Source organism: Halictus rubicundus, chromosome 4, assembly GCF_050948215.1.
Source record: "Halictus rubicundus isolate RS-2024b chromosome 4, iyHalRubi1_principal, whole genome shotgun sequence".
NCBI classification, from domain to species: domain Eukaryota; kingdom Metazoa; phylum Arthropoda; class Insecta; order Hymenoptera; family Halictidae; genus Halictus; species Halictus rubicundus.
The window spans coordinates 7,981,314-8,005,180 of record NC_135152.1 but is presented as its reverse complement, the minus strand read 5'-3'; the positions used below and the strand labels follow the sequence as shown (position 1 = coordinate 8,005,180).

The window sequence follows — 23,867 nt, the reverse complement described above, 5'->3', positions numbered from 1 at the left end:
AAGTATCATTTCTTTTTTACAACCCTGTAATAAAATGGCGGCGTCCGTACCGTCCGAGGATCATATTCGTCATTGCATACTTTTTCATTTTCATGCGGGATTTAATGCAACGGTAACAACAAGGGAAATTTGCGATGTTTATGGAGATGTATTGAAGGTCGCCAAGTGTCAACGTTCGTTCAGAAGGTTTGCTGCTGGTGATTATGATCTCTCTGACAGGCCGCGAAGTGGAAGACCAGCTGAATTTGATAATGACACCCTAAAATCTCTAGTGGAAGCTGATCCAAAATTAAGTATACAAGAATTATCGAGAAGCCTTGGGTCCACATGGTCAACTATACAAAGACACCTACACGAAATGGGAAAGGCATATAGGCAACGAATATGGGTACCACATCAATTATCCGAGACCAACAAGAATATTCGTCGATCAATTTGCACTTCATTGCTATCCAGATTTCGTAGAGATCCATTTCTTAGCAGAATCGTTACCGGAGATGAAAAATGGATTCTTTGTGATAACATAAAGCGTTCCAAGCAATGGCTTTTTCTGACATCAACGCCTAAACCTAGCTTATCACTTAGAAAGGTGTTACTGTGTATTTGGTGGGACTGTCGTGGCATAATTCACTTTGAGTTGTTGGAACCTGGAGAAAGAGTTACTGCTGAGTTGTATTGTCAGCAATTACAATGTCTGTATTCAGAACTATTGAAAAAGAGGGTATCTTTAGTCCACAGAAAAGGTGTAATACTGCAAATTGACAATGGCCGGCTCCATACAGCGAAACTCACTCAGGAAAAAATCAAAGAATTGCAATGGGAAGTTTTACCGCAACCCCCGTACTCACCGGATGTTGCACCCTCAGACTATCATCTTTTCAGACCTCTGGAGCATTATTTAAGAAATAAAACATTCACTTCTATAGAAGATGCAAGGAGGCACCTTGAGTCACATTTTGCTTCACGAACCCTGGATTTCTATAAGGGGGGGGGGGGATCGAAAATTTGCAGGAAAGATGGCAAACTATCTAATAAATTATGAAATGAAAACTTGAATTTACTACAAAGTTTGTTTTAGATTTCAAAATACTTAATTATTTGTGGGTCCCCCTAACATTTTTGTAATCGTAAAACAGCCACTTTTGCTAATTGCAAATTGCGCTGAACAAATTCCTCGGTTACAAAGAGCTGGTAGAACAACTGCGTTGCGGTAGAATAAGACTCGAAAGACGCAAACAAAGGATGGGAAGAAAGCGTGACTTCAAAGTTAAACGGCTTCGTAGAGAGTCGACAAGGTTTGTTCTCCTTTTATCGAAGCAACATATTCTTTCTCGTCTGAGTCGGCCGTTCAATCGCCTGTGAATTCCGAGTTTCGTTAAATCTACGGAACGAATATTTAGCCCGCGATCTCGTTCAGAGTCGGTCCGTTGTTACTGTAACGAGTCGGTCCAGTTTCGATCCTCTTAGCGATACTTTTCGACGTTTGATTCGATCATTCAATTTTCTGCGAGCACGGAACACGCAACGTTCGCGCAAGATTGGCCCGCGAGCTCGATTAAGCTGGCTTTTCGATTACGTTCCGCGTGCGACTAACTGATATCCGATGTTATTTCGCCCGTCGAATAAAGACGGGGACCGTTTCACAGGGAATGCTAATCCCTTCCGATAGGCAAATGAACGAACCGGATGAACGAAAACTTTCCATTAGGAGGTATTCCTATTCGGAGATGTCAATTTGCGATAACTTACGCGATCGAAAATGGTTAGGTTATTGTAGGTCAAGTAGTCCTATTCGAAGATGTCAATTTTCGATAACTTACGAAACGGTTAATGGTTAACAGGTCAAGTTAGGTTATTATAGTCTAGCGTCTGTCGTTTTACCGTTCCGGTGCTCGCGGAAAAACAGGATTTCGTCCATTCGGGACACGCTCCGGATTTTATTTTCGTTTTGACAATCGATTATGAGCCGGAAAATAGGTTTCGTTACACACGTTTCTGACATTTCAGGCCAGATAATTACGGCACGGTTCACCTCCGTCCAACGCTCTCGACCTACATATTTTCCATTTACAGTAAATTATTCCACAACGGTGTTTTCAATTTATTCCAGAGGGTCGGTAACTGAATTTCAGGATTCAAAGGGTTCGCATAATTACGCGAAAATTAGCGAACCGTCTTCATTTATATTTACCCTTGCCAGAGACTGCCAGAATTTTGAATTTCCAGGTTAATGGTACGCTCCTTATTTGATCTTAGTAAAATCAGTTCACGGCAGAAGCATTTCATTAAAATACCGAAGGGAGCTCGCTTTATTTGCTCCTGGCTCCTGGCGGAAATAAAAATTTCTTGTCGGCAATCGTGCAGCAAGAATAAACGTTATTTCAATAAACATTATTTCAATAGAATTATTATCTTAACACTAAACCTACCAAGCATTAACAGTATCTGGTAAATATTACCTTATTAATAAATACTTGGACGAAGAAATTTATTCTACTGTTTTCCATAAATGAATTTTTATAGTTTCAATAATTGTGAAATATGAAACCGGTCATTTTGACCGTGGTAGGTTTAATGTTAAATATTCTGCGAAAGATATACCAAATATTACCAAAGAATTGGTAACGTTAGTAAAGCAGGCGAGCTTTACTGAGCGAAAATATTTTCATTTCAGTCCTCCTCGTTAATTAGTCACGTACAAATATGTGCAAACGGAGATACAGACGTTCAAAAAGCACGCTTAAAATTTCAATGTTTAAAGAACGACGTTCATCTAAATATCATAAAATTCCTCCTCGCATGTCGCAAATCTGAACGAAATTCGGTAGAATGAATATATTAGCGTAAAAATTCGTTGCTAAATATGGGGAAATAATTCCGCCACAACTATATGGGTGGTACTGCGGCGAACGTGTTTAAAAATAATATTAGAGTCCGCATACTCGTGCGAAATTTGGGATATAGGATATTTCCGCCGAGGTGGCGGCACGGTGGTGATTTTGGCCCGTCGTTTCCCGAAACAAAGCCAAGAAGGAAGCGGCGGTGACCAAGCGAAACGTTTTCAATATCCTCAGAACGGGCCAGGAGTTTCCATCCGGTTCCGGAAACGCATTCTCCGTGGAATTCTGGCGGCTGCAGTTACCGAATCAGCCCGAAACATCCGGCCGCTGTGCGGCGAGTCCCCGTCATGCCGATTCATTAGGTCCGGTCGCGTTACATTAGGAAAATTCGTTCCATTAGGAAAATTACGCGTTCGGTAGGAGAGGTGGGCGGAGGAGGGGAGGTAGGGGAGGGAGAGGGAAAGCGGGGACAAATCGACTGGCGTCGCCCAACGCGAGATAACCGACCGCTAATTGCGTTTGTCATGCCGATAATTAATAATGCATCGATCGGGATGGCGCGACAACGAGTGGCTGGCGAATTAAATGCGTTAACGATGATAATCGGGTTGCGGTGAATGCCAAATCGAAAATACACCGGCAGACCGGAGTTATTGAATGCAAACCAGGCTGCGATCCATCATCCGGCTGAACTGCTGTTGGCTTTCGACGTCGCGCCGGTGCTAACGTTTACCTGTACTACTGCCGATGGCTCCTCGAAGACAGAACCGGAGCAAACTGCTGCGTATTTACCCTCGAGATGAATCTCCTTCAAATAATCGTGATTTATCGCTAATTAGAGAACATATCGAATGGTATAAGGGTGTTCACCCTTATTACTAACCCCTTGCCTTGCAATTTAATTCCAAAGTGTCAGATTTTACATTTAAACCGTATTATTGGGCTGCTGCGAAAACAATTGTTTTCACTAACTGACGATCGCTATACTGCGGATTTTAATTGCCTAAATTAGCGTTGCCGAATTCCTTATAACAAAAATTCATCACATGTGAACAGGAAGGGAATGGTGCTCGTACATCTGAATTATGCGCAATAGTTTATTACTCGAAAATGGAGAATGCTTAATGTGGCGATCGCGAGAATGAATGATTCAGTGACTGCGCTAATGCTTGTCTGTCCGAAAGTTAACGAGCGAGCGGAACGTCTGCTCTGTATAATTTATTTTGTTCGAACGCTTGTTTTTTATTATCTCGAACAGTTAACCGATCACTATACTTGTTACCTTCTCGGTTTAATTAATTCATTGCGTTCATTCCTGTATTCAAATTCTACACTAGCAAATTTCAGTATTAAATTCGATAAAAAATATCATTTACAGCATGTGAAATCAGTAGTTGAATTAATTATTATTTTCTTGGTCTTTCATTAATATTTGATTGATTAGTATTTTTTAATGTTATTTGTGTAGCATATTTGTCGAATCATTTTCGAAAAACCGAATGGTGTGACATTTTGTGAGGATTTAGTACAATGGAAGGGACACTGGATATCAAGCGCGTAACGCACGCCCTCAAATTCCTCTTTCCAAAAATTTTTTATTCTGTTTGTAACTTCTCGCAGCCCTTTGCAAAATTAACAAACTGCTAAACGCTGCCAGTTTTTATAAATCGAACCACAGAATGCAACATTTGCAACGTTAAATATTGGGTTGTCCGGAAAGTCCGTGCCGATTTTTAAGGGAAACTCAAACGCAGTACATTTAAATTTCGGTATACATTTATTGAACTATTATAAGTGCCATTTTGTTCCATAATCGTTCTCCATCTTCTGCGCAACTTGCGTTTTTCGGCGAAAAACTTTTAAATATGATTTTTTATGTCGACCAAAGAGTTAAGGTTTTTGTCATTATGGGGATTTTGTATTGACCTAAAGAGATGAAAATCTGAGGGTATAATGTCAGCTTTTGGAAGAAAAAAGCATCAAATGCCTATAATTCGCTCTGTTTCCTTCCATATTTAAGAGCGTATAAAAATAACAATAATTAATGCATCCTAATCAAACTTTTTTCTAAAAATGCCTGGAAGATCACATTTTTAGACTATGTGCACATACCATTTGTTTCCAATCATTCTGACGTATTCAGACCTATCCTAATGCCACCTACAGAAAAACGGCACGAACTTTCCGGACAACCAAATAGAAATGTGGTTCATACAAAACTGAATTTTTCCAAAACATTATCCACTGAACGTATCCGTTTGAATTCGTTTGAGAAAGACGTTTTCCCAATTACACATCAAAGAGATCGCGAATCGATTGCTTCGATCAATCGGACACAGTTCTCCGCGCAAAGTGCTTTCCGTCAAGATCGGATCGCGGACGAGTGGGCCGGGCATTGTTTCGCAAAAATGAAGCCGAATCGGAGAAAGCATGTGAAGGGGCAGAGGGAGAGAGCATTGCATTCCGAGCAATTCGCGGAGAAGAGGGCTCATAACTTCCACGGACGATGTCAATAAGGTTTCCCTCGGTTTCATTCGTCCGAGACGGTGAAAGCAATCGGAGGCCACGTGTCCGCGCGCGTGCATTCCATTGTCCCTGCCGTTGAAAGGCGAGAAGAAGGAGCTTGATGAAATGCAGCGAGTAATTGCACGAAGGCTGCGACGGGGCCAGAGGTTGGATGAATGCTGGTTGGTTTGATTTGCAGAAGGGTGCGCCCGGAAGAAGCCGCGAACAATGATAGGGAAAGCTCTTCTGATACTGTGCGCCTGCTCGACGATATCCCAGTGCTGCTACGTTTTCCCAAAAGGTACTTGAGCGCGAATAACGAGGAGAACGACGACGACGATGACGACGTCTCAGCCCCTTCATATTCTATTCTCGGTCAACGAGACTTGATTTGTATCCGTGGGAACGCGTAACGAACGTTCCGTGAACCAAAAAGCGAAAGAAAACCGCGAGGCTCCATCTTGAGGGCCCGCGGACGCGTGAAATATATGCAAAATTCATTTTCAGATCAATCTACCGCGCCGCGATTTGCCCGCGAAATAAGAAACATGATAAAGAAACCGTGCTCTCGTTGCGAAAACCTGCACTCTTATTTTCCTCGCCTCGGGGGAAGCTGTGTCTTATATGCAATCGCCATTTTCTCAAAACAATTTTATTTCGAACTCGCAGAAGCTGTACGGGATTATCAACAACCACTTTTTCGCGTTACATTTGTTTCGTTGATTATTACTGCTTGTGCAGAGTTCGTTCTCGTTCACAGATCAATCTTGCGTGATACGATTCGCCCCCGAAAAAACATGCAAAAAAACCTGAGAATCGATGGCGAAAACCTGCCCTCTTATTTTCTTCGCCTTGGAGAAGAGTGATCGATAACTGGCGATACAACTGAAAAGAGGGTGATTCTACAGAAAAAAAAATAAGTCGAAAATTGTCGAATAATGATTTGTTTCCATGAGACTCTGGTTTCGAGAAAATCGAGTTTGAAAATTCGGCGAAACAAATGCTAAGCACACGACCGTCTACATTTTCGACTTTTTTTTTATGTAAAATCGCCTCCTCTTTGGTTGTACCATCAGTTACCTAGGTATTCACGGTGTACAACCCCTTGCATTACGATTTACTTTACGGTTTCAGTGACTAGAACTTTTCTGTAATTCGTAATTTCCTAAAAGAAAAATAGAAAATTTGTATATATTGTATAACTATATGTTCTTCAATGGCTGTGCATTAACAACTGTGCATTAGCCAGAATAGAATTTTATTTCGGTTAAAAAAAAACTAATTACTAGACTGCAGATCTTTATGCAAAATAAAAAATATTTACACTGATTACAAGACACAGGAGCGAAATAAGAATTTCCTTCTTCTTTTAATTGTTTTATTAAGCTAAAACGCTGCTAAGCCAATACGCAGCTGTCCGTAAATCTTTTTAATCACTGCTTTGAATTGTGCTTACCCATTTTTGTCATAAATACATAAAATCGCCAGTCTACTAATTACATACATATTTATCTGTTCAGAATCTTCGTCACGAGTATGACTCGATATTGTAGGTCAAGGGGTTAACAATATTAACCCTTAGCAGTCGAATGGCGACTGTAAGGCGCCACTAAAAATTCCTGTATCATTATTCAAAATATTTTTTACATTATTAAATTTGTTTGAATTGAATAAATTACTAAACATTTCAGTAGTGTACGAGTAAATTGCACCATTTTCGTATGTATAGCATGCAAAAATATATATAGAAGGGAAATATTCTAGGTCGGAAGAAATGTTTCGTTTTAGAGTTAAAATGGCGTCGAGTGCAAAGGGTTAAGCAATTGGGTGTGCCTTTATTCGTAAATGTTTAAAATTCACGTTCTACTCACGTATAAGAATATTCAGCTATTTTGCGTAGTGAAACAGAAAACCATGTCTCATAGCGTCTCGCACAAACCTGACAGAATCCAGTTTCTTTTTATTAGGGCACAACGGCTGAAAACACTCAATTATTTCAAATATTATTCTTCATTCCCCAGTCGACGGTGGTTTGCGACCGCGTCTGCTTGACTTTACGTATACAATGCTCTCGGCTCCAAACGAGGGAAAGAGTGAGAGGAAAAACGAGGGAGGAAGAGAAGAGTATCGTATCTAGAGGAACAGCGGGGGTAGATCGTTTTAATTGGGTTTACCGTTCTATATTCCTTCGCGGCAGTTCCATTAAAAATTTTCACCGGCTTAGCAGGCTCCGTTGAATATTCGCGGGAGGTTTTTATCCGTTTAAATACCGTGGAAGAAAGGAGAGATGGCGGCTAGAGCGCGGTCACGGCGCTCCTCGCCGCGACTGTATTTTATCGCGCCGGCTGAATCCCCAGTAGACGATACTTTATTCATCGTGAATCGCGCGGATTTAATTTCACGCCGCTTTACGGCGCGTCCCGTGTTTACGGTTTGTAATTACGTTTGATGCCGAAACGACCGCGATGGCGGAGAGAGCGAAAAGAAAAAAGGAAGAAAAAATAAACGGATGAAAAGGGAAAACGTTATTGATTCAACCGGACCGGGGGAGGCCTCGACTCTTGATCCCTCCTGGCCAATCGGGATCGGTTTCCCGCCGCGGGACAAAAACGGGTTCTCCTCCCGTTCCCTCGTCCTTTGCAGGACGAAACGCGCGGAATCGCGATGTCCCCGGGGCGTCGAGCCTTGCTTATTCGTTGCTTCGCCGTTTCCTTTGTTGGCCGGGCGACCCGATTGTCAACCGCATGCACCGCGACGTTTAATTCTATGCGTGACGTTAATTGTTGTCGGGAGACTTGACGAGCACCGTATAACCTTCCCGGCTACGCCGCGAGGATTTTTAACCCCTCGGCGAGATTCGCTTTGTATATCTCTCGCGGATCATCATCATTTCGCAACTGTCGTTTCGATGAACTTTGCGAATTTTTCTGCGATCTCTCCACTTTTTTAGCCGTAATCCGGCCGATCGTTAATTGTAACTTCTATGTATTGCTTAGTGATCGGATCGAGATCGATGTCTGCTCGCGAAACCGAGTCAAATCCAGTATGAAAATTAATTTCACGAGGCTCGATTACTACTCGTAAAAGATGATATTCAATTGTATGTACTTGTAAAGTTTTTGTACCTGTAAGTACTTTAATATTTGGATAGTCTAACTTTTTGTAAAAGTAGTAACTACTACCTTTGAATTATTATCAAACGCAGAATGGAATATTGTTTCTATTTCTCCTGTAGTACGTCTTCTTTCTGATTCCAAGAGAAATCGATACTGAAGGAAATGTAACTTTAGCTTTGTTGAAAAAAAAATTGAATAGCTGCTTTACGCGCGCACACCACCTTGCCTAAATTGATCGTTTCTTGTTGCTTTATGGTGTGCGTACTGTGATTTAGTGAAGACATGTAGTATTTGAGATTTAGAATAATTGGTCAAGACCGACGGTTTTTAGTGATCGCTATGCAAGGATAGTCTATAGATTAGAGGATGAAAATTAAATGAGTCGATAAAAATAATCGAGTGCGAATTGTATTTGCAAAGTCTCCTTCGGATAGACATACATGAAAGTCGACGTAGAGTAGTAGATTAGGGACTATTCTGAGTCACGCCAATAAAGCGAGAATAATGTCGAGTCTGACAAGTGGCGTAGAGATGTTCGGTGGTCAAGCAAGTGGAACAGGGACGTCACTAATCAGCCAAGTGAAATACGGTCGGTTGCAATACAAAGAGGTGAAGTAGAGGGACACTCGCTGTTTAGACAAGTAGAACAAAGGGTTCCCCTGGTGGCGCAAGTGGAATAGGGACGGCAACGGTCAGACAACTGGAATAGGGACGGTTCCTGGTCGCACAAGTAGAATTGTCCATGTAAAATTCCCGGGCTACGCTCATTACACGTTTATTATATTATATTAATATTTCCAAAAACAGAACTTTCCACTTCTATATACTGCCAACATTTAAAAATATTCGAAAACTTACAAATGCCAAAACTTGAGCGTACATATTTTTTTATGAACTCTTAAAATGTGCAAAACACTAAAGTAAATTTTACTGAGTTAATTTTATTGAAACGTTGTAAGAAGATTCGGATGTTATACAAAAAAAAAGCCTAATATTGATTTAAAAATGCCTTGTAAAATAAATATAAAAATTTATCTCGTCTAAAAAAGTACAATTTTTTAAATATTCAGATACATTCTGAATGTAGTAGCTGCCATAAATGATTTTGGCATGTTCTTTTAGATTGATGTCCAATTTAAATGTCACAATCAACTCGATATAATTAAATAGTAATAATTAAATTTTATATAAATTCAAATGGGCGTCCGATTGTTTCTATAAATTTTCCAATAATTTGTCTATAAATTTGACTAAAAGAACAAACTTTAATAATTATGCTGCACCAACAGGACTCCAAATATACGTCCCTCTATAGTATCAAAAGATAAGGCAGAAATACATATGACTTCAGTCGGAAAACATTTTGTCGACAACAGCTTGCTGTAAAAAAAAAGAAAAATTGTTGACTGTCACATAGCATACGAGAAATCGGGTGTAACTGACCCGCGGATCGACAAGCAGAAAATCCGTTGTAACATCGAAAGCAACGGTTTCTGAAAGTTGGTTTCTTTTTGTTTTTATTCTGGATCAGAGGGTCCGTTGTTTCGGCAACCATTAATTCCGTCGACGCGATCGTTTTTCTTGTTACAGAGATCAAAGACCCGTGCGCGAAGCTGAACTGCACCCTCGGTTCGCAATGCGTACGAAGTAGGGACGGCACCGAGGCCTCCTGCGAATGCTTGGAATCCTGCCCGAATTTAGGGGATCACGAGGGATCGGGTGCTGTCTGCGGCACAGATGGGATCGACTATCCGTCTCTCTGCGAGCTAAACAGAGCGGCCTGCGCGAAGGGTGCTAATATCACTGTGGCATTCGAGGGCAAATGCGGTGAGTATTTTTCACGAGACTTCAACCCCCCGAACGCGTTGACACATTGACGCCGTTATTCTCGGTGTCACTAAGCCGACGGAGGATCGCTTCTTTCCGCGAAATTATCAGATTGGACGCCGACAATGAAAATGTCAAACATCACACAGCCTCCCGCGTTTTTCAACCTAAATAACTGTATATGTATAATTGCATTCTTTTCGTTCACCCATCAAAGTTCTCTCGAATCGAGAGACCTTATAATTTCTAATAGTATTTAAAGTCTCTTGAATTTGTTTTAAATAAATGACATTTCATATCATTTACTTTCATTTATTTTTTTCTTATTTTTTTCTGTCATCCGAAAATTGCGTTATCCGAGCACTTTTGTCTCCTTATCAGTTCGGATATGGGAGGCTCTATTGCATTAGTTCTCAGAATGCAAATCTTATACAGGACTTTAATCATTGTTATGAAGCATTTTGAGCATTTTAATAGTATTATAAATACAATATTATGAACTAGTAGGAATACAGTTATTGAGCTGCATTTTGTTTTAATTTATGCGTGCAGCAACATAAAATTATATTTACGTATTATAAAATCTGAATTAGAAATACATCCAAAAGTAAAGGTTGAACAATTACTGTCACTGTTGATATATTACTGTATGTCTGCCATGTATGATTCCGGTTATAGAATCAAACTGCATTTTTGTTTAAACTTTAACAAATTCTGCAAACGCAACTGTAAAAATGGTTAATTAATCTCGACTATCACTGTCTTCGCAATATTGTTGTCTCATATTATTGAAAATCCGTAAACCGATGCTCTATCGGAGTTTCTATAGCCCTAACCTCGCATAGAATCTACAGGATATTAGTCAAAACCCTCATCCAGCTTAAACCAATTTCCCATTCATGCTCGAAAAATGTCTTATTGAAAGATGTTCTTCTATATTCCCAACGAGAGATTAAAATTTAGAGATGATTGAAAATCGACGGATGAAATTTTTTAATACTTATTACTTCAAGTTCGCATTACTATCTATTATCATAAAGCAATTTATTTCACGTAGCAAACATTAGTCAGATTTTTATATCCTTTATCAAATAACTCATTCGCTAAAAAATAAAATTAATCTTTTGAAAAACTTCTAAATTACGGTCTCGTAATTATAATTCCAATTACATTTGAATGTAATCAGTCTTCAACATAGGATCATCTACTGGGTAATATCACGAATAAATTCGGTGTGATATTGCATATGTTCTAGTTTTAAGATTTTACGTAGTCCAAAATTAATATTCAAATTAACATTTGTATTAATGCATAAATTAATGTAGAACATAACGTTGACAATTGAAAAGTCACTCGGTTAAAAGGTTCATTGTATAAAATAACAAGTTTAGCCAGTGCAATTTCGAGTCGACATTTTTCCGAGAACATTTGCGAGCTTCAAAGGAGATTTAGTTTTTGAAAAACTCGTTCGAGTAATCTTATCAAAGGCGAGGCAGTGCTCCGTGGCATATTCGGAGGCAGAATTTGCGTCCGGGAGATCGATTCTGGCGAAATGATTCCGCGCTCGATGGTTTCCAGCGGTTTCAGAATAAGGGTCCCAGCGATATTATCCGGGAACGCGCGTAGAACGTCGCGAATGTAAACGAGCGCATTTGGCCGGAAGTAATCTCGATCGCGCGCTTAAAGGCGCATGTAAATACCTACTGACAAACCAGCGCTTAAGCTTCACTCCACTTCGATGCAGCAAATATTTGTTTCGCCTAGAAACACCGGGCACAGACGGCGGCGGCGGCGGCGCCCGAATATATATTTCTCCTTTGAATAAATAATGCCGCACGACGAGTCGTACTTCTTCCGGCGAGACTGCAGGCGTTTTCCATTTATTCTTATTCTTTCTGTTCTCTCTCTCTCTCTCTCTCTCTCTCTCTCTCTCTCTCTCTCTCTCTCTCTCTCTCTCTCTCTCTATTTTTTCCTTTTTATCTTTTCGTTACTCCGAAGCGTAAACTTTTAATTTTGTTTTGGAACCCGCAAGTTGCCTTCTCGACTTCAAATTGGAAATTGCGAAAGTTACGACCTATTATTTCCCCGAGTTCCAAGAGATTCAAGAGAGAATACAAACCAGCTTAATAATTTGGTAATTTTTACCCATTAACTTTGATCCGAAATCCACGAACTTTTCGACATGGAATTGGACATTGTGGAAGTTGAAATTCGAGTTTATGGAGATTCCAGAATGAGCGAAATATTCCCGGAAAATAGATATCAATTTGGTGTTTCATTAATTCCATGGTTGACGTTGTTCCTCGTCGAGGCAGGTCGATGTATTTTTCCGGCGCCGGTGTGCTCTCGCAAGCATTGCAAGATACTCTTGTGGATTTAAGGAAGATCAAAGAAAATGGACTGCTGTTTGAAAGTATGAGGTCGGCTCCCATAATTACTAGAGGAAAAAAATATATTAGCCGTCAAAGCTCTGAGGAGAGCTGAAGTGGGCTGCTCTGGTTGAGCAGGATGACGATTATAATTAACCCTTTCCTCTAAGATTTAATTCGTGACTACAACGATTCCTCTTTATTGTCCATGATTCCCTAGGAGAGGAAGAAAATTTATATCTATTCTACGCTTATTCGTTCTTTAATCTCTGTATAATCTACAGCAACCGAATAGAATTTTGTTTCGAGAACAAATTGTTTGTACGGGGTTCTAGAAAACGAAGTCCCATACAAACAAATTTTATTCTACATTTTCAACTTATTTTTTGTACCATCCGTAAAAATTAAAAATAAACCAGTCATTTCACCATTGATGGTAGATCAGTGCTAAGTGACTTGGTATTCAGTCGTGTGTCAGGTGAGACGAAAGAAATAAAATGAAAGTACGAGATTGATCGGTCGGATACAAAGTCCGTCCAAACAACTCCGAACAATGATCCTCGCGCGGTGTGTTCGGCAACGGTAAGGGGGGGGGGGGCAGATGATCACCGATTTAACAAAGGGGATCCGAAGGAAGACTAATTCGCCCGGCGTAATAAAAGACTCCTATCGAGAAACAATGTGTCTTTAGCTTTCCCGCATTCGCGCGTCAATCGTGCCGCGGACGGTGGGAATTAATCAGCCTCGGTTTATACAGGCGGCGCCCGACAATGGCGCATCGAGAAAAAAAAAATAGCAGAGAATTAAACCGAAAGCCCCGACAAAAGGCGAAAAGACATAAAGCTCACAAAAGGAAACGAGCAGCCTGGGACGGCGTGAAATCGACGGAGGCCGGCAACATCGCGGCCAACGAAAGACAGTGATAAATTAACGGTATGCGAGCGGCATACGCGAACTGCCCGTGGCTCACTGTCGCTTAGCTCGTGTCTGTGTTCGCAATGCTGAAGCTAAATCGTTCGTGCACGTGGCCAACGGGAAAACGTACGACTTTCGAAGCAAAGGTAGTCGCAATATTCGGGACTTTTTACGGTCGGAATGGTCGATTCCGTTCAGTGTGTAAAAATAATCGACTTTGCTATACTTTCGCGACTTATGTGCTGTTAATAACCGCTTCAAGAAAATCACATTAATTTTACGCGTGTTATTTGAAACCGTAACACACAATATTAGAGAAATTTTAGGGGAGACTCGAGAATATCAAAATTAATATCAAATTAATTTTAAATAACAAAATTAAAACGCTCAAGCAAGTACTAGGTTGTAATATAAATTCGTTCGATTGAAAATAAAAGTATACTACAAATTTTAACGATTCAGTCGCGATGTACTGAAAATGCTTTGATTGAAAATAGAAAAACTTTGATTGAACAACAACTACGTACAGTTAATGATTTTACAATCGACTGATTATAATTCTTGACTTGTTAATAAATGGAAGGAAGATATTGGAGATAAACTAATATGGAGGTAAATAATTTCAAAAAATCTATCATCTTTTCAGATCTCTGAAGCATTATTTAAGGAATAAAATATTCACTTCTGTAGAAGATGCAAGGAGGCACCTTCAGTCATATTTTGCTTCAGGAACCCTGGATTTCTATAAGAGGGGGATTGAAAATTTGCAGGAATGGTGGCAAACTGCCCTTGATAATGATGGATATTATATAATAAATTAAGAAATAAAAACTTGAATTTACTACAAAGTTAGTTTCAGATTTCAAAATCCCCTAAAATACTTAGTAACTTAGTTTACCTTGATTTTGCGGGAATCCTTGGAGTTGATATTCGACACTGAACGGTGTCGAGAGAGCGCATCCGTCGGAAACGCTTCCTCTTCCCAGTTTGTTAGTACTTATTTCCAGGGTCCTGTCCCATCCCCGAACAGTCTCGTTCCGGTTTCAACTGGTTCATCGTATCTCGCCGATCTAGTTTCTGGTCTTTCAGTTTTCTTCCCTCGGATCCGACACGTTTTCCCCGGAAGTCCCCCGCGACACGCACCAGATCGAACCGGAAGGCGGCGCCGTTCTCGAATGCAATATAAACTCGGCGAGCGTTTAATCAACCGAGTAGTAAAGACAAATGTTTGATCAGACAGGTAGCTGCGAGAGAAGGTGGAGGCCGCCCGTTTACTTAGGATTAGGTGAATCCGACCGCCGCAACCGCCCCTCTTCCGTCAGACCCGTTTGCACCGCTTCTTATTCTTCGGACGAGCATACTGATCGTTACGGTTACAGTAATTGTTAAGAGAGTCGATCTCCCGGAAATTTTACTTGGCAACGCCAAGGTTTACACACGCGAGATTAAGACAATACACTTCTGCGACAATACTGTAAAATTCTATGTAAAATCCATCCACGCCGGATCCAAAAACTATTTGAGCAATAAATTTTCTGTCCTCGAGAAATTCTACCGATATTTGGACTGTGATAATTTCGGTAAAAAAAGGAAAAATAGAACAGAAATATTGCTGCACTCATTTTAATTTTTGTCTACCAAAGACGCTTTTTTTGTCGCAAATGTTTTAGGAATTGTAAGGTCTGTAAAAACTGAAAAATTTGTTACTTGACTAAAACAATCACAGATTTGAAATCATCGTAGAATCATAATAGTTCAAATATTGACAATTTCTCGGGAATCAGAGTGTTCCAAAATAGTCTGACGTGTCTGATCATGACCGACCTATTCTACTTCCTGCATACGCTAGGCTCGCAAACCCGGTAGGTCTTCAAACTCATTTTTCTCGAAAAGGAGACGTTAGATCTTATAAGCTAGGGTGTAGTCTAAACGTCATAAAAATCGTTGCCGTACATCGGTAACTTTAATAGTAATCGCGACAGTTAACGTAACCGCGATCCCTCGCCGGTTCGGACGGCTTCGGTGCGACGTAATTGCTGTTGATCTTCCCAGTCCAGCTGTTGGAAAGTAACCGAGCAAATGTGAACTCTAATTAAATTGCTCGCAGCTTGGACCGCTTCGTTTCGTCAATTGTATCGCACGGTCCAGGGCAAGTGCAGCGGCGGCCATAGAAATCGCGCCGATTTAACCGTCCGCGGTATCAGTGTTAGATCCGTGGGATTAGCGAAGAGAATTATTATTCTTTGGCCTCGTTTAACTGTCCTGGATTTCCTTAGCCGACTGGTGGTTTTTATTCGCTCATATACGCCCCTCAGAAATAGTTGAGCAAAATGTCCCCACTTCAACTCGACTAATTGTGCCGGCGATTGTGAAAGTCAACTTTTTCTTTATTCGATATATGTCTTCAGCATCCTAGCATACAATATACAATTCACAATGTCCAATATATTAATCGACACGGTTCACAATAAGCAAAAAGAGGAATTTGTTTGAAATTTTTACTCAGACCACCACAGCTGTTTTTATGCTGTAACTAATTTGCATTATAAACTGAAAATAGCAAGACTGCATTTTCGAGACATCGTACGATTATTTTCACGGAATATGCCCGGATAAATGTGTCTAGTCATAAACATTTATAGAATTTTAATACCGATAAAATAAAGAATCGGAAATCCGCCATTTTGACAGGCTTGGCCAGGTCAAGGCCCTCGTTCGCGAGACAGCCGGTAGCTGGTCGATACAAACCCATCAATCCAAAAGAACGAGGGAAAGGATCCTCGGAGAGAAAAAAAAATTAGTCGCGTTATGCTGGAAACACCGGGAGCAGCGGGTTCGTTCTCTGTTTCTCAGATTATAGCGATAACAATGAGACATAATAACCGGACGAGAATGCTCGAAAGATTCGGGAGGCCCCGTCGACCGAAGGAGCTCCCATTCTTTCCGCTGCTTCTCATCGAAGTGAAAGTCACGAGAGCGAGGGGTGTTCTTTATCAATCGTATCCAGCCACCCTCCCCGCGAGCCAAACCACCCGGAGGAACCGTGGTCGGTGAAACGACGAAATCAATAATAAATTCCGGATGGTTAGGGGGTTATTCCCGTCGGTGGCCCGTCCGAGTCCCTGACCTCTCCTAATTTCTTCGGGCAACGACGATGCCGACTCGGCGGGCGAAGGCGAAAGAGGGTGGCCGCTGGAACGAGTAGTCGGGTCGCGAATCTCAAGTGGCTGCGACGATAAATCAAATTAGCTCGAAACTTTCGAGACTTTTCGATCGTCACCCCCGTTTCCACCCTCTTCGCCGAGCTCTCTTCGCCGGCTCCACTGTCAGCGACGATTGGCCCGAAGGTAAATTGAAAAAACGTGGTGGGGCACGAGGGGGTGGATGGCAGGGCGCGGGTGGCCTGGGTCGACCGGGGGGTGAGCGAGGGAAAACGAGTTTTCGAGGCAGACGAACTTTTTCAATGATTGAAAGTAGCGACGGTGACGGGGCGGAGGGTGGAGAGCGTGGGCGGAGGGCGCGGGCGCGATAAAGCGTGTCCGGAGACGGCGATTAAAGGCACGGCGAGTCTTTAGTATTGTTAATGTTATTTAATGCCCTGAATCGGAGCCGAGGTGTGTCGCTGCCAGCTGCCCGGGAAGTTGCGTTATCGGGTGTCGAGGGTGATTGCCGGTCGGAAGGGAAGTTTGGAGATTGGGGAATTATTTTTTTTTTGTGATTAATGAATTCCTTCGCTTAACCTATTTGGAGTCATTGACTTATTTTTAATTTGTATGTTACGAAAAATTTAACCCCCCGCACTCAGATCTCGATTTGTTAGGCTCGCTTCGAGATTCCTATTCTTTTATGGACTATTGTGGATATTATTTCGTGCAATGTTACAACACAAAAGACTCAACCTTTTGCGTTTGAGGTTACAGTGGATGGTGAAATTGTAAGGCTCATTTGTTCAGATTAATGATTTTATATTGAAACAGCCAATTGTTAAGCGATAACCTTCCCACACCGAATTACAGTGTAAAGCTCCTATGGGTGACGCTGAGCTTAAAGATACAGAGGTTTACTCATACAACATTCAATTTTCTCGTTCTCGAAAATTAACTTGAACTTGGTTAAACTTAAACTTAGTAACGCAAAAATGTCTGTAACAATGGTACGGTTATTTTTAACGTCGACTTAGAGCCGCCATTCTCGTTGATTCAGAGTTTTTATCATTTCTCCAAAAATTAAACGTGACCACGTATCATTATCAAATGTGTCCTCACGCATTACATTCTGGACCAAGTTTCATTGAATCCACGTACTTGGAAACAATTATGTTTTTTATTTCGAAAAATCGGATTAGAAAGTATTAAATATTCGAGTGGCACAGCGCTCGACCGCGACAGTCGACGAAACGACTCAGAGGTCTAGTTAACGACAACGAATAATTATGCAGCGAGGAATATGGGTCTAGTTAAAATGACCCGGAAACCACGAACGCGGCGGAGAATTAATAATGTTGGTCACGCAAGACGATTATGGGATCGTCGTGTCATGCAACGAGTTCTGCTTCGCAGAAATTCGCTTCGTTTCTTGGCCACCGACTTGAACCTCTTCCATCTCGTTACAGTTTCACGTTTTGTGCTCATTTTTTAAGATTTCCGTCAAAAGATCCGCGCAAAAGCGCAATTTATTGCGTTATCAACGAGGTACAGTCACTTCTGTATGTATGTCGCCAAGGCCTGGATTGTAAACGTCGCGGAATTACCCCCTCCTGGGCGATACACGACGCTGGCAAGATCCGTGTTGTTGACATATATCGAGAATTCACTGTATTGAAATGTACAAATATCTTCCATTAGAAATTCATTTGTAACAAAATTCCGCCATGTTAGACAAGAAGAAAGTCCTCGATTCTGGCACTAATTTGTCCATTGCGAAAACAATTTTGCAAGCATCTTAATAGCTCTTATACCGATAAGAATGACACCTTTGCGGAACATCCTTGGAAAATTTCATTGAAATGGGCCTTTCGAGCATTTCGAGAAACACGATTCCGAGAGGAGAGCGCTCGAAGGTTTAAGTTAAGATACCATAAAAATAGTTTCCTCAAATTTTCGAAAACTTCTCGGCGAACACCAGCCCGAAGCCACGGACAAAAATCAGTTTTTCACGTTCTCGAGTTCCGCAAATAAGTAATTTCTGGTCGGAGGATCGCTCGAAGCGACGAATTTCGAGGCCAGCGCGGCGTAGAGTCTTTGAGAAATGGTGCGCGATCGCGGTTCTCTTTCCGAGAGAGCGTTGTCCCGGCCCTCCATTTCCTCAAGAAATTCGCTTTAGCTCGTTTCCCGTGAATATCCAGATCCGAAATGGAGGCGAGCGGGCGCCGTTTTCTTCACGCTCGAGCGTGCCGAAATAAGGGTCGTCCGATGGTCCCGGGGTATGGGAATCGAGGAAGGCTAACCCGACGGAGCCCGGGGTTCCTCGAAATGGGCTCAACTAAATTCTCACACCAGTCCGGTTAAGGTATTCCACGTACGGCCGAGCCGGAGCCCCCGTATTCGCGGGGAAATTGTAGACGGACCCGATCCGCCGGCGGTTCGGGAATGCACTCGCTCCGTCACCCCCCGTGAGCGTGTGCAACGAGCCGATTACGTCTCTCGGTTGTTTGTTTCGCGACAGGAGGAGACACTCGATTGATCGCGGGAAAACGCAGCGGAAACGCCGCCGCGCCGCGATATGGAATTGTTTTTGAAACGAGTTCGCGGGACAACCGCCGGCAAGTTTTGAAATACGGCGGAAAAGTTTCAGCCCGCTTATAAAATAAACAGGCCGGCATAAGTACAGTCGAACCTGTTTTCGTGCGGTAGATAGGGACCGCATAAAAGAAACCGCACAAAAACAGTATTCAAAAACTTCATAAATAACAAATAATTTTTTACAACATATTAACCCCTTGTACGCTCGAGTTCATTCGAGCGCGCTAAACAGGCCAAACTGTGCACACTCGAGATAATTCGAGCGGCGTTGTATTTTATGCTGCTATAATTTTTCACACTCGAATATAATCGAGAAGTTTAAAATAACAATGTGAAAGCAAAGAAAAAAAATCGTTTTATTGATATTTATCATTTACATGGGATTGTAAGCTATGACACTTATTTATTCAAGAATAAAATATAGCCTTTTTCCATGGAACAAAAGCGCAGTATATCAAAATGCTCCATCAAAAATTGATTTTTCTTTTGCCGGTTTTTTTTTTTTAAACTGTGCGTTAAAGGGTTAAAGAAAATTTCTTTTATGCGGCGGAGAGGGACCGCATGAAAAGAGTCTCGCTTAGAAAATATGTCAAAGATTTACGAAATAGCGAGAAAGTGCTTTCCAAACAATATAAATAATTGAATGGAACATTTAAACATGGAAACATTTTTAAAAAATTTAATTTCTCATTTTAAACATGGAGAAATTTTCAAGATGCACATAATTCAATACTACTCGTCGTAGTCCAGAACGCGCATCTTCTTGCGATGAACTGGTTCGAAATCGCTTTCGTCACTTGAAGATACTAGAGTTGATTTACTTTTTGTTAGCATGAAGTCAGTGATAAGTTTTTGCGACGACGGTCGTTTGATCAGCTGCTTGTAAACGTCACGATAGCCAGATATACACGACCGAAGCTCTTTTTGGAATTTCAAACTACTTCCGGAATTGTTATCTATTTTAAGAAAATGATTTTCCAGTTTGTTGCAAAGCTGGATCCCTGCAGGGGATCCTTATTACAAGGGTGTTATAATGCCAACACCGTTGGCATTCGTAAACCGCATAAAAACAAATCGTACAAAAAGAAAATCTCATAGAAAAGGACCGCACAAAAACAGGTTTGACTGTATTTCTCCGTTGGATCGTCATAGGTGATACGGCGAATTTCGTGCACGCGGAATTTCGTATTCTCCTGGCGTGCAGCAGCGTTTTATTGGCGGGGAGACATTCTTCCGAACCGGAGTTTCAAACTTATCGTGCGGGAATTGGATGATTTAGAGTGTGCTGTTTTATAGGTCACGGGATCGACTATTCTTGGTCAGCCAGCACAAGCTAGGAAATTCCTGCGGGTACGCATTCTAGGATCGATTCGAAGTACCTTTTCTAACATAGAGTCAATTTCGTTCGAGCCGATCTTTTTTGGATTTAATCGATTTTTCGACTCGATCCCGTGTTTCTTGTTAAAGTAAAATAGCCCAGTCACAAAGTGCCATGTTCTACCTATAATTTAAGACCTCAGAAGTTCGAGAAATCCTGCGGGAGTACATTCTATCGAAAAATCTCCTTGAAATGGAGTCGTTTTTGACGATCGGATTTTATCGATTTTTTCTTCACGATCTCGTATAAGGACAACCTGTATTCTACATTTCATGTTGAAATATGTTTCAATGCAGTCGCAATGTACAAACAAATTGGGATAAACGAAGCGTGCAAGAAAGTTAACTGAATTTGATGTCTCCACTTTCCACAGAACTTCATTTGAACCTCCGCTCTTTGTGTCATTTTTAAACATTTTTCTCGCACACAGTGCGCGTTGCGATGAATAGAGGAAGGCAATATACTCTGTATTTCGCTTTATTATTTGCGAACGATATGAACAATAGCCTGAGAGACCGAAATTTGCATTTTCTCCCTTCGAATGACAAAAATTTGCGAATTGTGAACGTTACTTTCTCTATTTCACTTAACTTTTACCTTCGTGGCGATTTAATATCGAATGCCAAATTAAGTGAAAAAGAATCAATGTTACAGGGTTAAACATACTGCTTGCGTTCCGTTCGCAAAATGTCTCCCTGGTCTATAATATTGTATGCATTTAAGCTTGGTGTGATAGTATTATTCCTAATTATTTTAAGTTAGAAATGGAGAAAATAAGGAAGAAAAATTTATTGCTTAAGAGAATTTGTACGAATTAGTCGAATTACACACGAATCAACAAGAATTGTATTTTTGCTTATAGGGTGTCGCACTCTGCACAAGTAACAAATGAAACATAGTGCCTCAGGTCAATCTAAATTCGCTGCGAAATAGTATTGCAAACTTCAAATTTCATTAGGCCAAAAGAGTGGAATCATGTCAAAAATAATCCGTCTAATAATTACAATAAAATACTCATAATCTCATACAAACCAACAAAAGGGCCATTTGCCATATCCAACTTGTAACGTAAACTCGTTGTAAGAATGCCCTACAAATTCCAAATGTTACTACACCAAGGGTGTAGAATCCCATCAATAACCAATATTCAAATATTTAGAAGAAAATGCACATAATCCCACGCAACCCATGAAAGGGCCATTTGCCGTGGCCACCCTTTAATTCGTTACAAAACCGCATTACAAATTCAAAGTGTTACTGACCCAGGGAAATAACCGCATCAACAACCGGTATTCAAATATTTACCACAAAATGCTCATGATCTCGCGCGACCATTAAAAGGGCCATTTACCATAGCTACCAGTATCTCACCGTAGTCTGCCAGTCTCCCAAATCACCTGGCTCCCGGGACCGAAAACCGTTATGGCAATCTTACTTCCATAAATTGGAAGACACTCGCGACAGCTGTTAGATGACAATGGCTCCCAATTAAACCCATAAATCCCGTCGGTGGTGGCGAGCTGCAACGGAATATAGGATTCCATCTGCGCTCATTCGCGAAACCGCTTATAATTTACTAACGACACATGGTTGGCAGTCTTTAGGATGGTATCGAGCAACGGAGCGTCGGCTTCGGCTGGCAAAGTAGCCCGTTTACGATGCAGCAAACATGGGGCGAGAGAGAGAGAGAGAGAGAGAGAGAGAGAGAGAGAGGGAGAGAGCCCGGGGTGAACCCGGATGCTCGTATCCCCGAAACCACCGTAAATTACCATCATATTCCTAAGCGGATGCTCTCGCGCGCTTATGTTTACGCGCCTGAAGCCTAAGTGACTGCCGCCTCTCTGTGTTCGGCTGCTAAGGGCGGCAGAGATAGAGAGGGAGAGAGAGAGAGAGAGAGAGAGAGAGAGGAGGGTGAGGGAGGCCAAGGAAGGGTTCCTTAGGTTTCAGGGCTGGCGCAGATCGAACGGAAGTGGCTTCATGCCAGTACACGTGAACAGGAAGCGGCACGAGATGCCGCTGTTAACATAAACCCGAGTCATTGCTCCCAGGGCATAATTCGTTTATACGATCTTCGTAACCCAACTCCCGCCAGCTTCTATGAATTTTGCGACCCGGCCGTATCACGGAACGTCCGCGGAACCCACTTTACGCAGACCCCGAAAAATTAACGACCATCCTGCTTTCTCGCTACTTTCCCCAGACGCCCACTAGGACTCGCAGAGCGACGCCCGATATGCGCCCGGAATCAAGCCGTGCAAAATTTATCGGCAGTTATCCGTCCTTTCGGAATTTTATTGTCCGCCCCTCCGAGCTGTGCAATTTGTTTCAAAGGAGGTCGTCAGGTGATTCTCTGGTTGCTGAACGTGATTAGGGGGGAGATTGTACGGCTCCCGGGTGGGAACCGCGGATTATTTGAATATTGCCCGTCGTCTTTCCCGGCATACGATTTCTCTTCAGCTTTCAACACTTTCGCGGAAGAGAACGTGTCGATGTAGGAAGATACTCAGTTTTATTGTTGTGCCTAAGTGATTTTGCGGGGTAGTTGTGAACGACAATCATTTCCTTGTCACCCTGTGTACTTCGTACCACTTAGCCCGGTCACTGTTTTAACCCCTTCGCGTGTAATAACGAGTCAGACTCGTGATAAGCACTTCGAACAAATTTTATTAAATACGAACATTATGCCTTTCGTCTAAGACGAATTAAAAATTAAAATTCTTTGGCTAAATCGAGCTTTGATGCCAGCAATAATAATATACCATCAGAAATATTAGTCCCAATTTAGAAATTCAAAGTACACCTTTATAGGCCTTTTCAAGGTCATCTCAAGATCGAATAAATAACAATGTGTCCCCTGCGAAATTGTACAACTTCTATGTGAAACATTTTTTCGTTCATATTTCTCGACATATTTTCCTTGGGAATTTAAAATGGCACACCCTGTATAATTAGACAATAGAAATGAATTTCTGAAACTGGTAAAAAATTCGGATGCCACCACTGTGACACTTAAGATGCTCAAATGTGAAATTATAAATGGAACAGAACTGTTGAATCCCTTGCTATATTTATATCCATTTGATTTCTATAATATTCAATAAGAAAAAGAAAATCGATACAGCGAATTCTCGATATATGTCAACAACACGGGTCTTGCCAGCGACATGTATCGTCCA

General features: G+C 41.4%; 1 protein-coding gene across 1 annotated transcript in view; it reads left to right on the top strand.

The window, feature by feature from the left end:
• Positions 1 to 23,867, top strand: part of LOC143353351 (agrin) — a 602,368-nt gene that overhangs the window by 523,430 nt on the left and 55,071 nt on the right. The window contains exon 6 of the mRNA XM_076786600.1: positions 10,052 to 10,288. Within this exon, the coding sequence (XP_076642715.1) occupies positions 10,052 to 10,288 (237 nt within the window). The remainder of the gene's footprint in view (positions 1 to 10,051; positions 10,289 to 23,867) is intronic.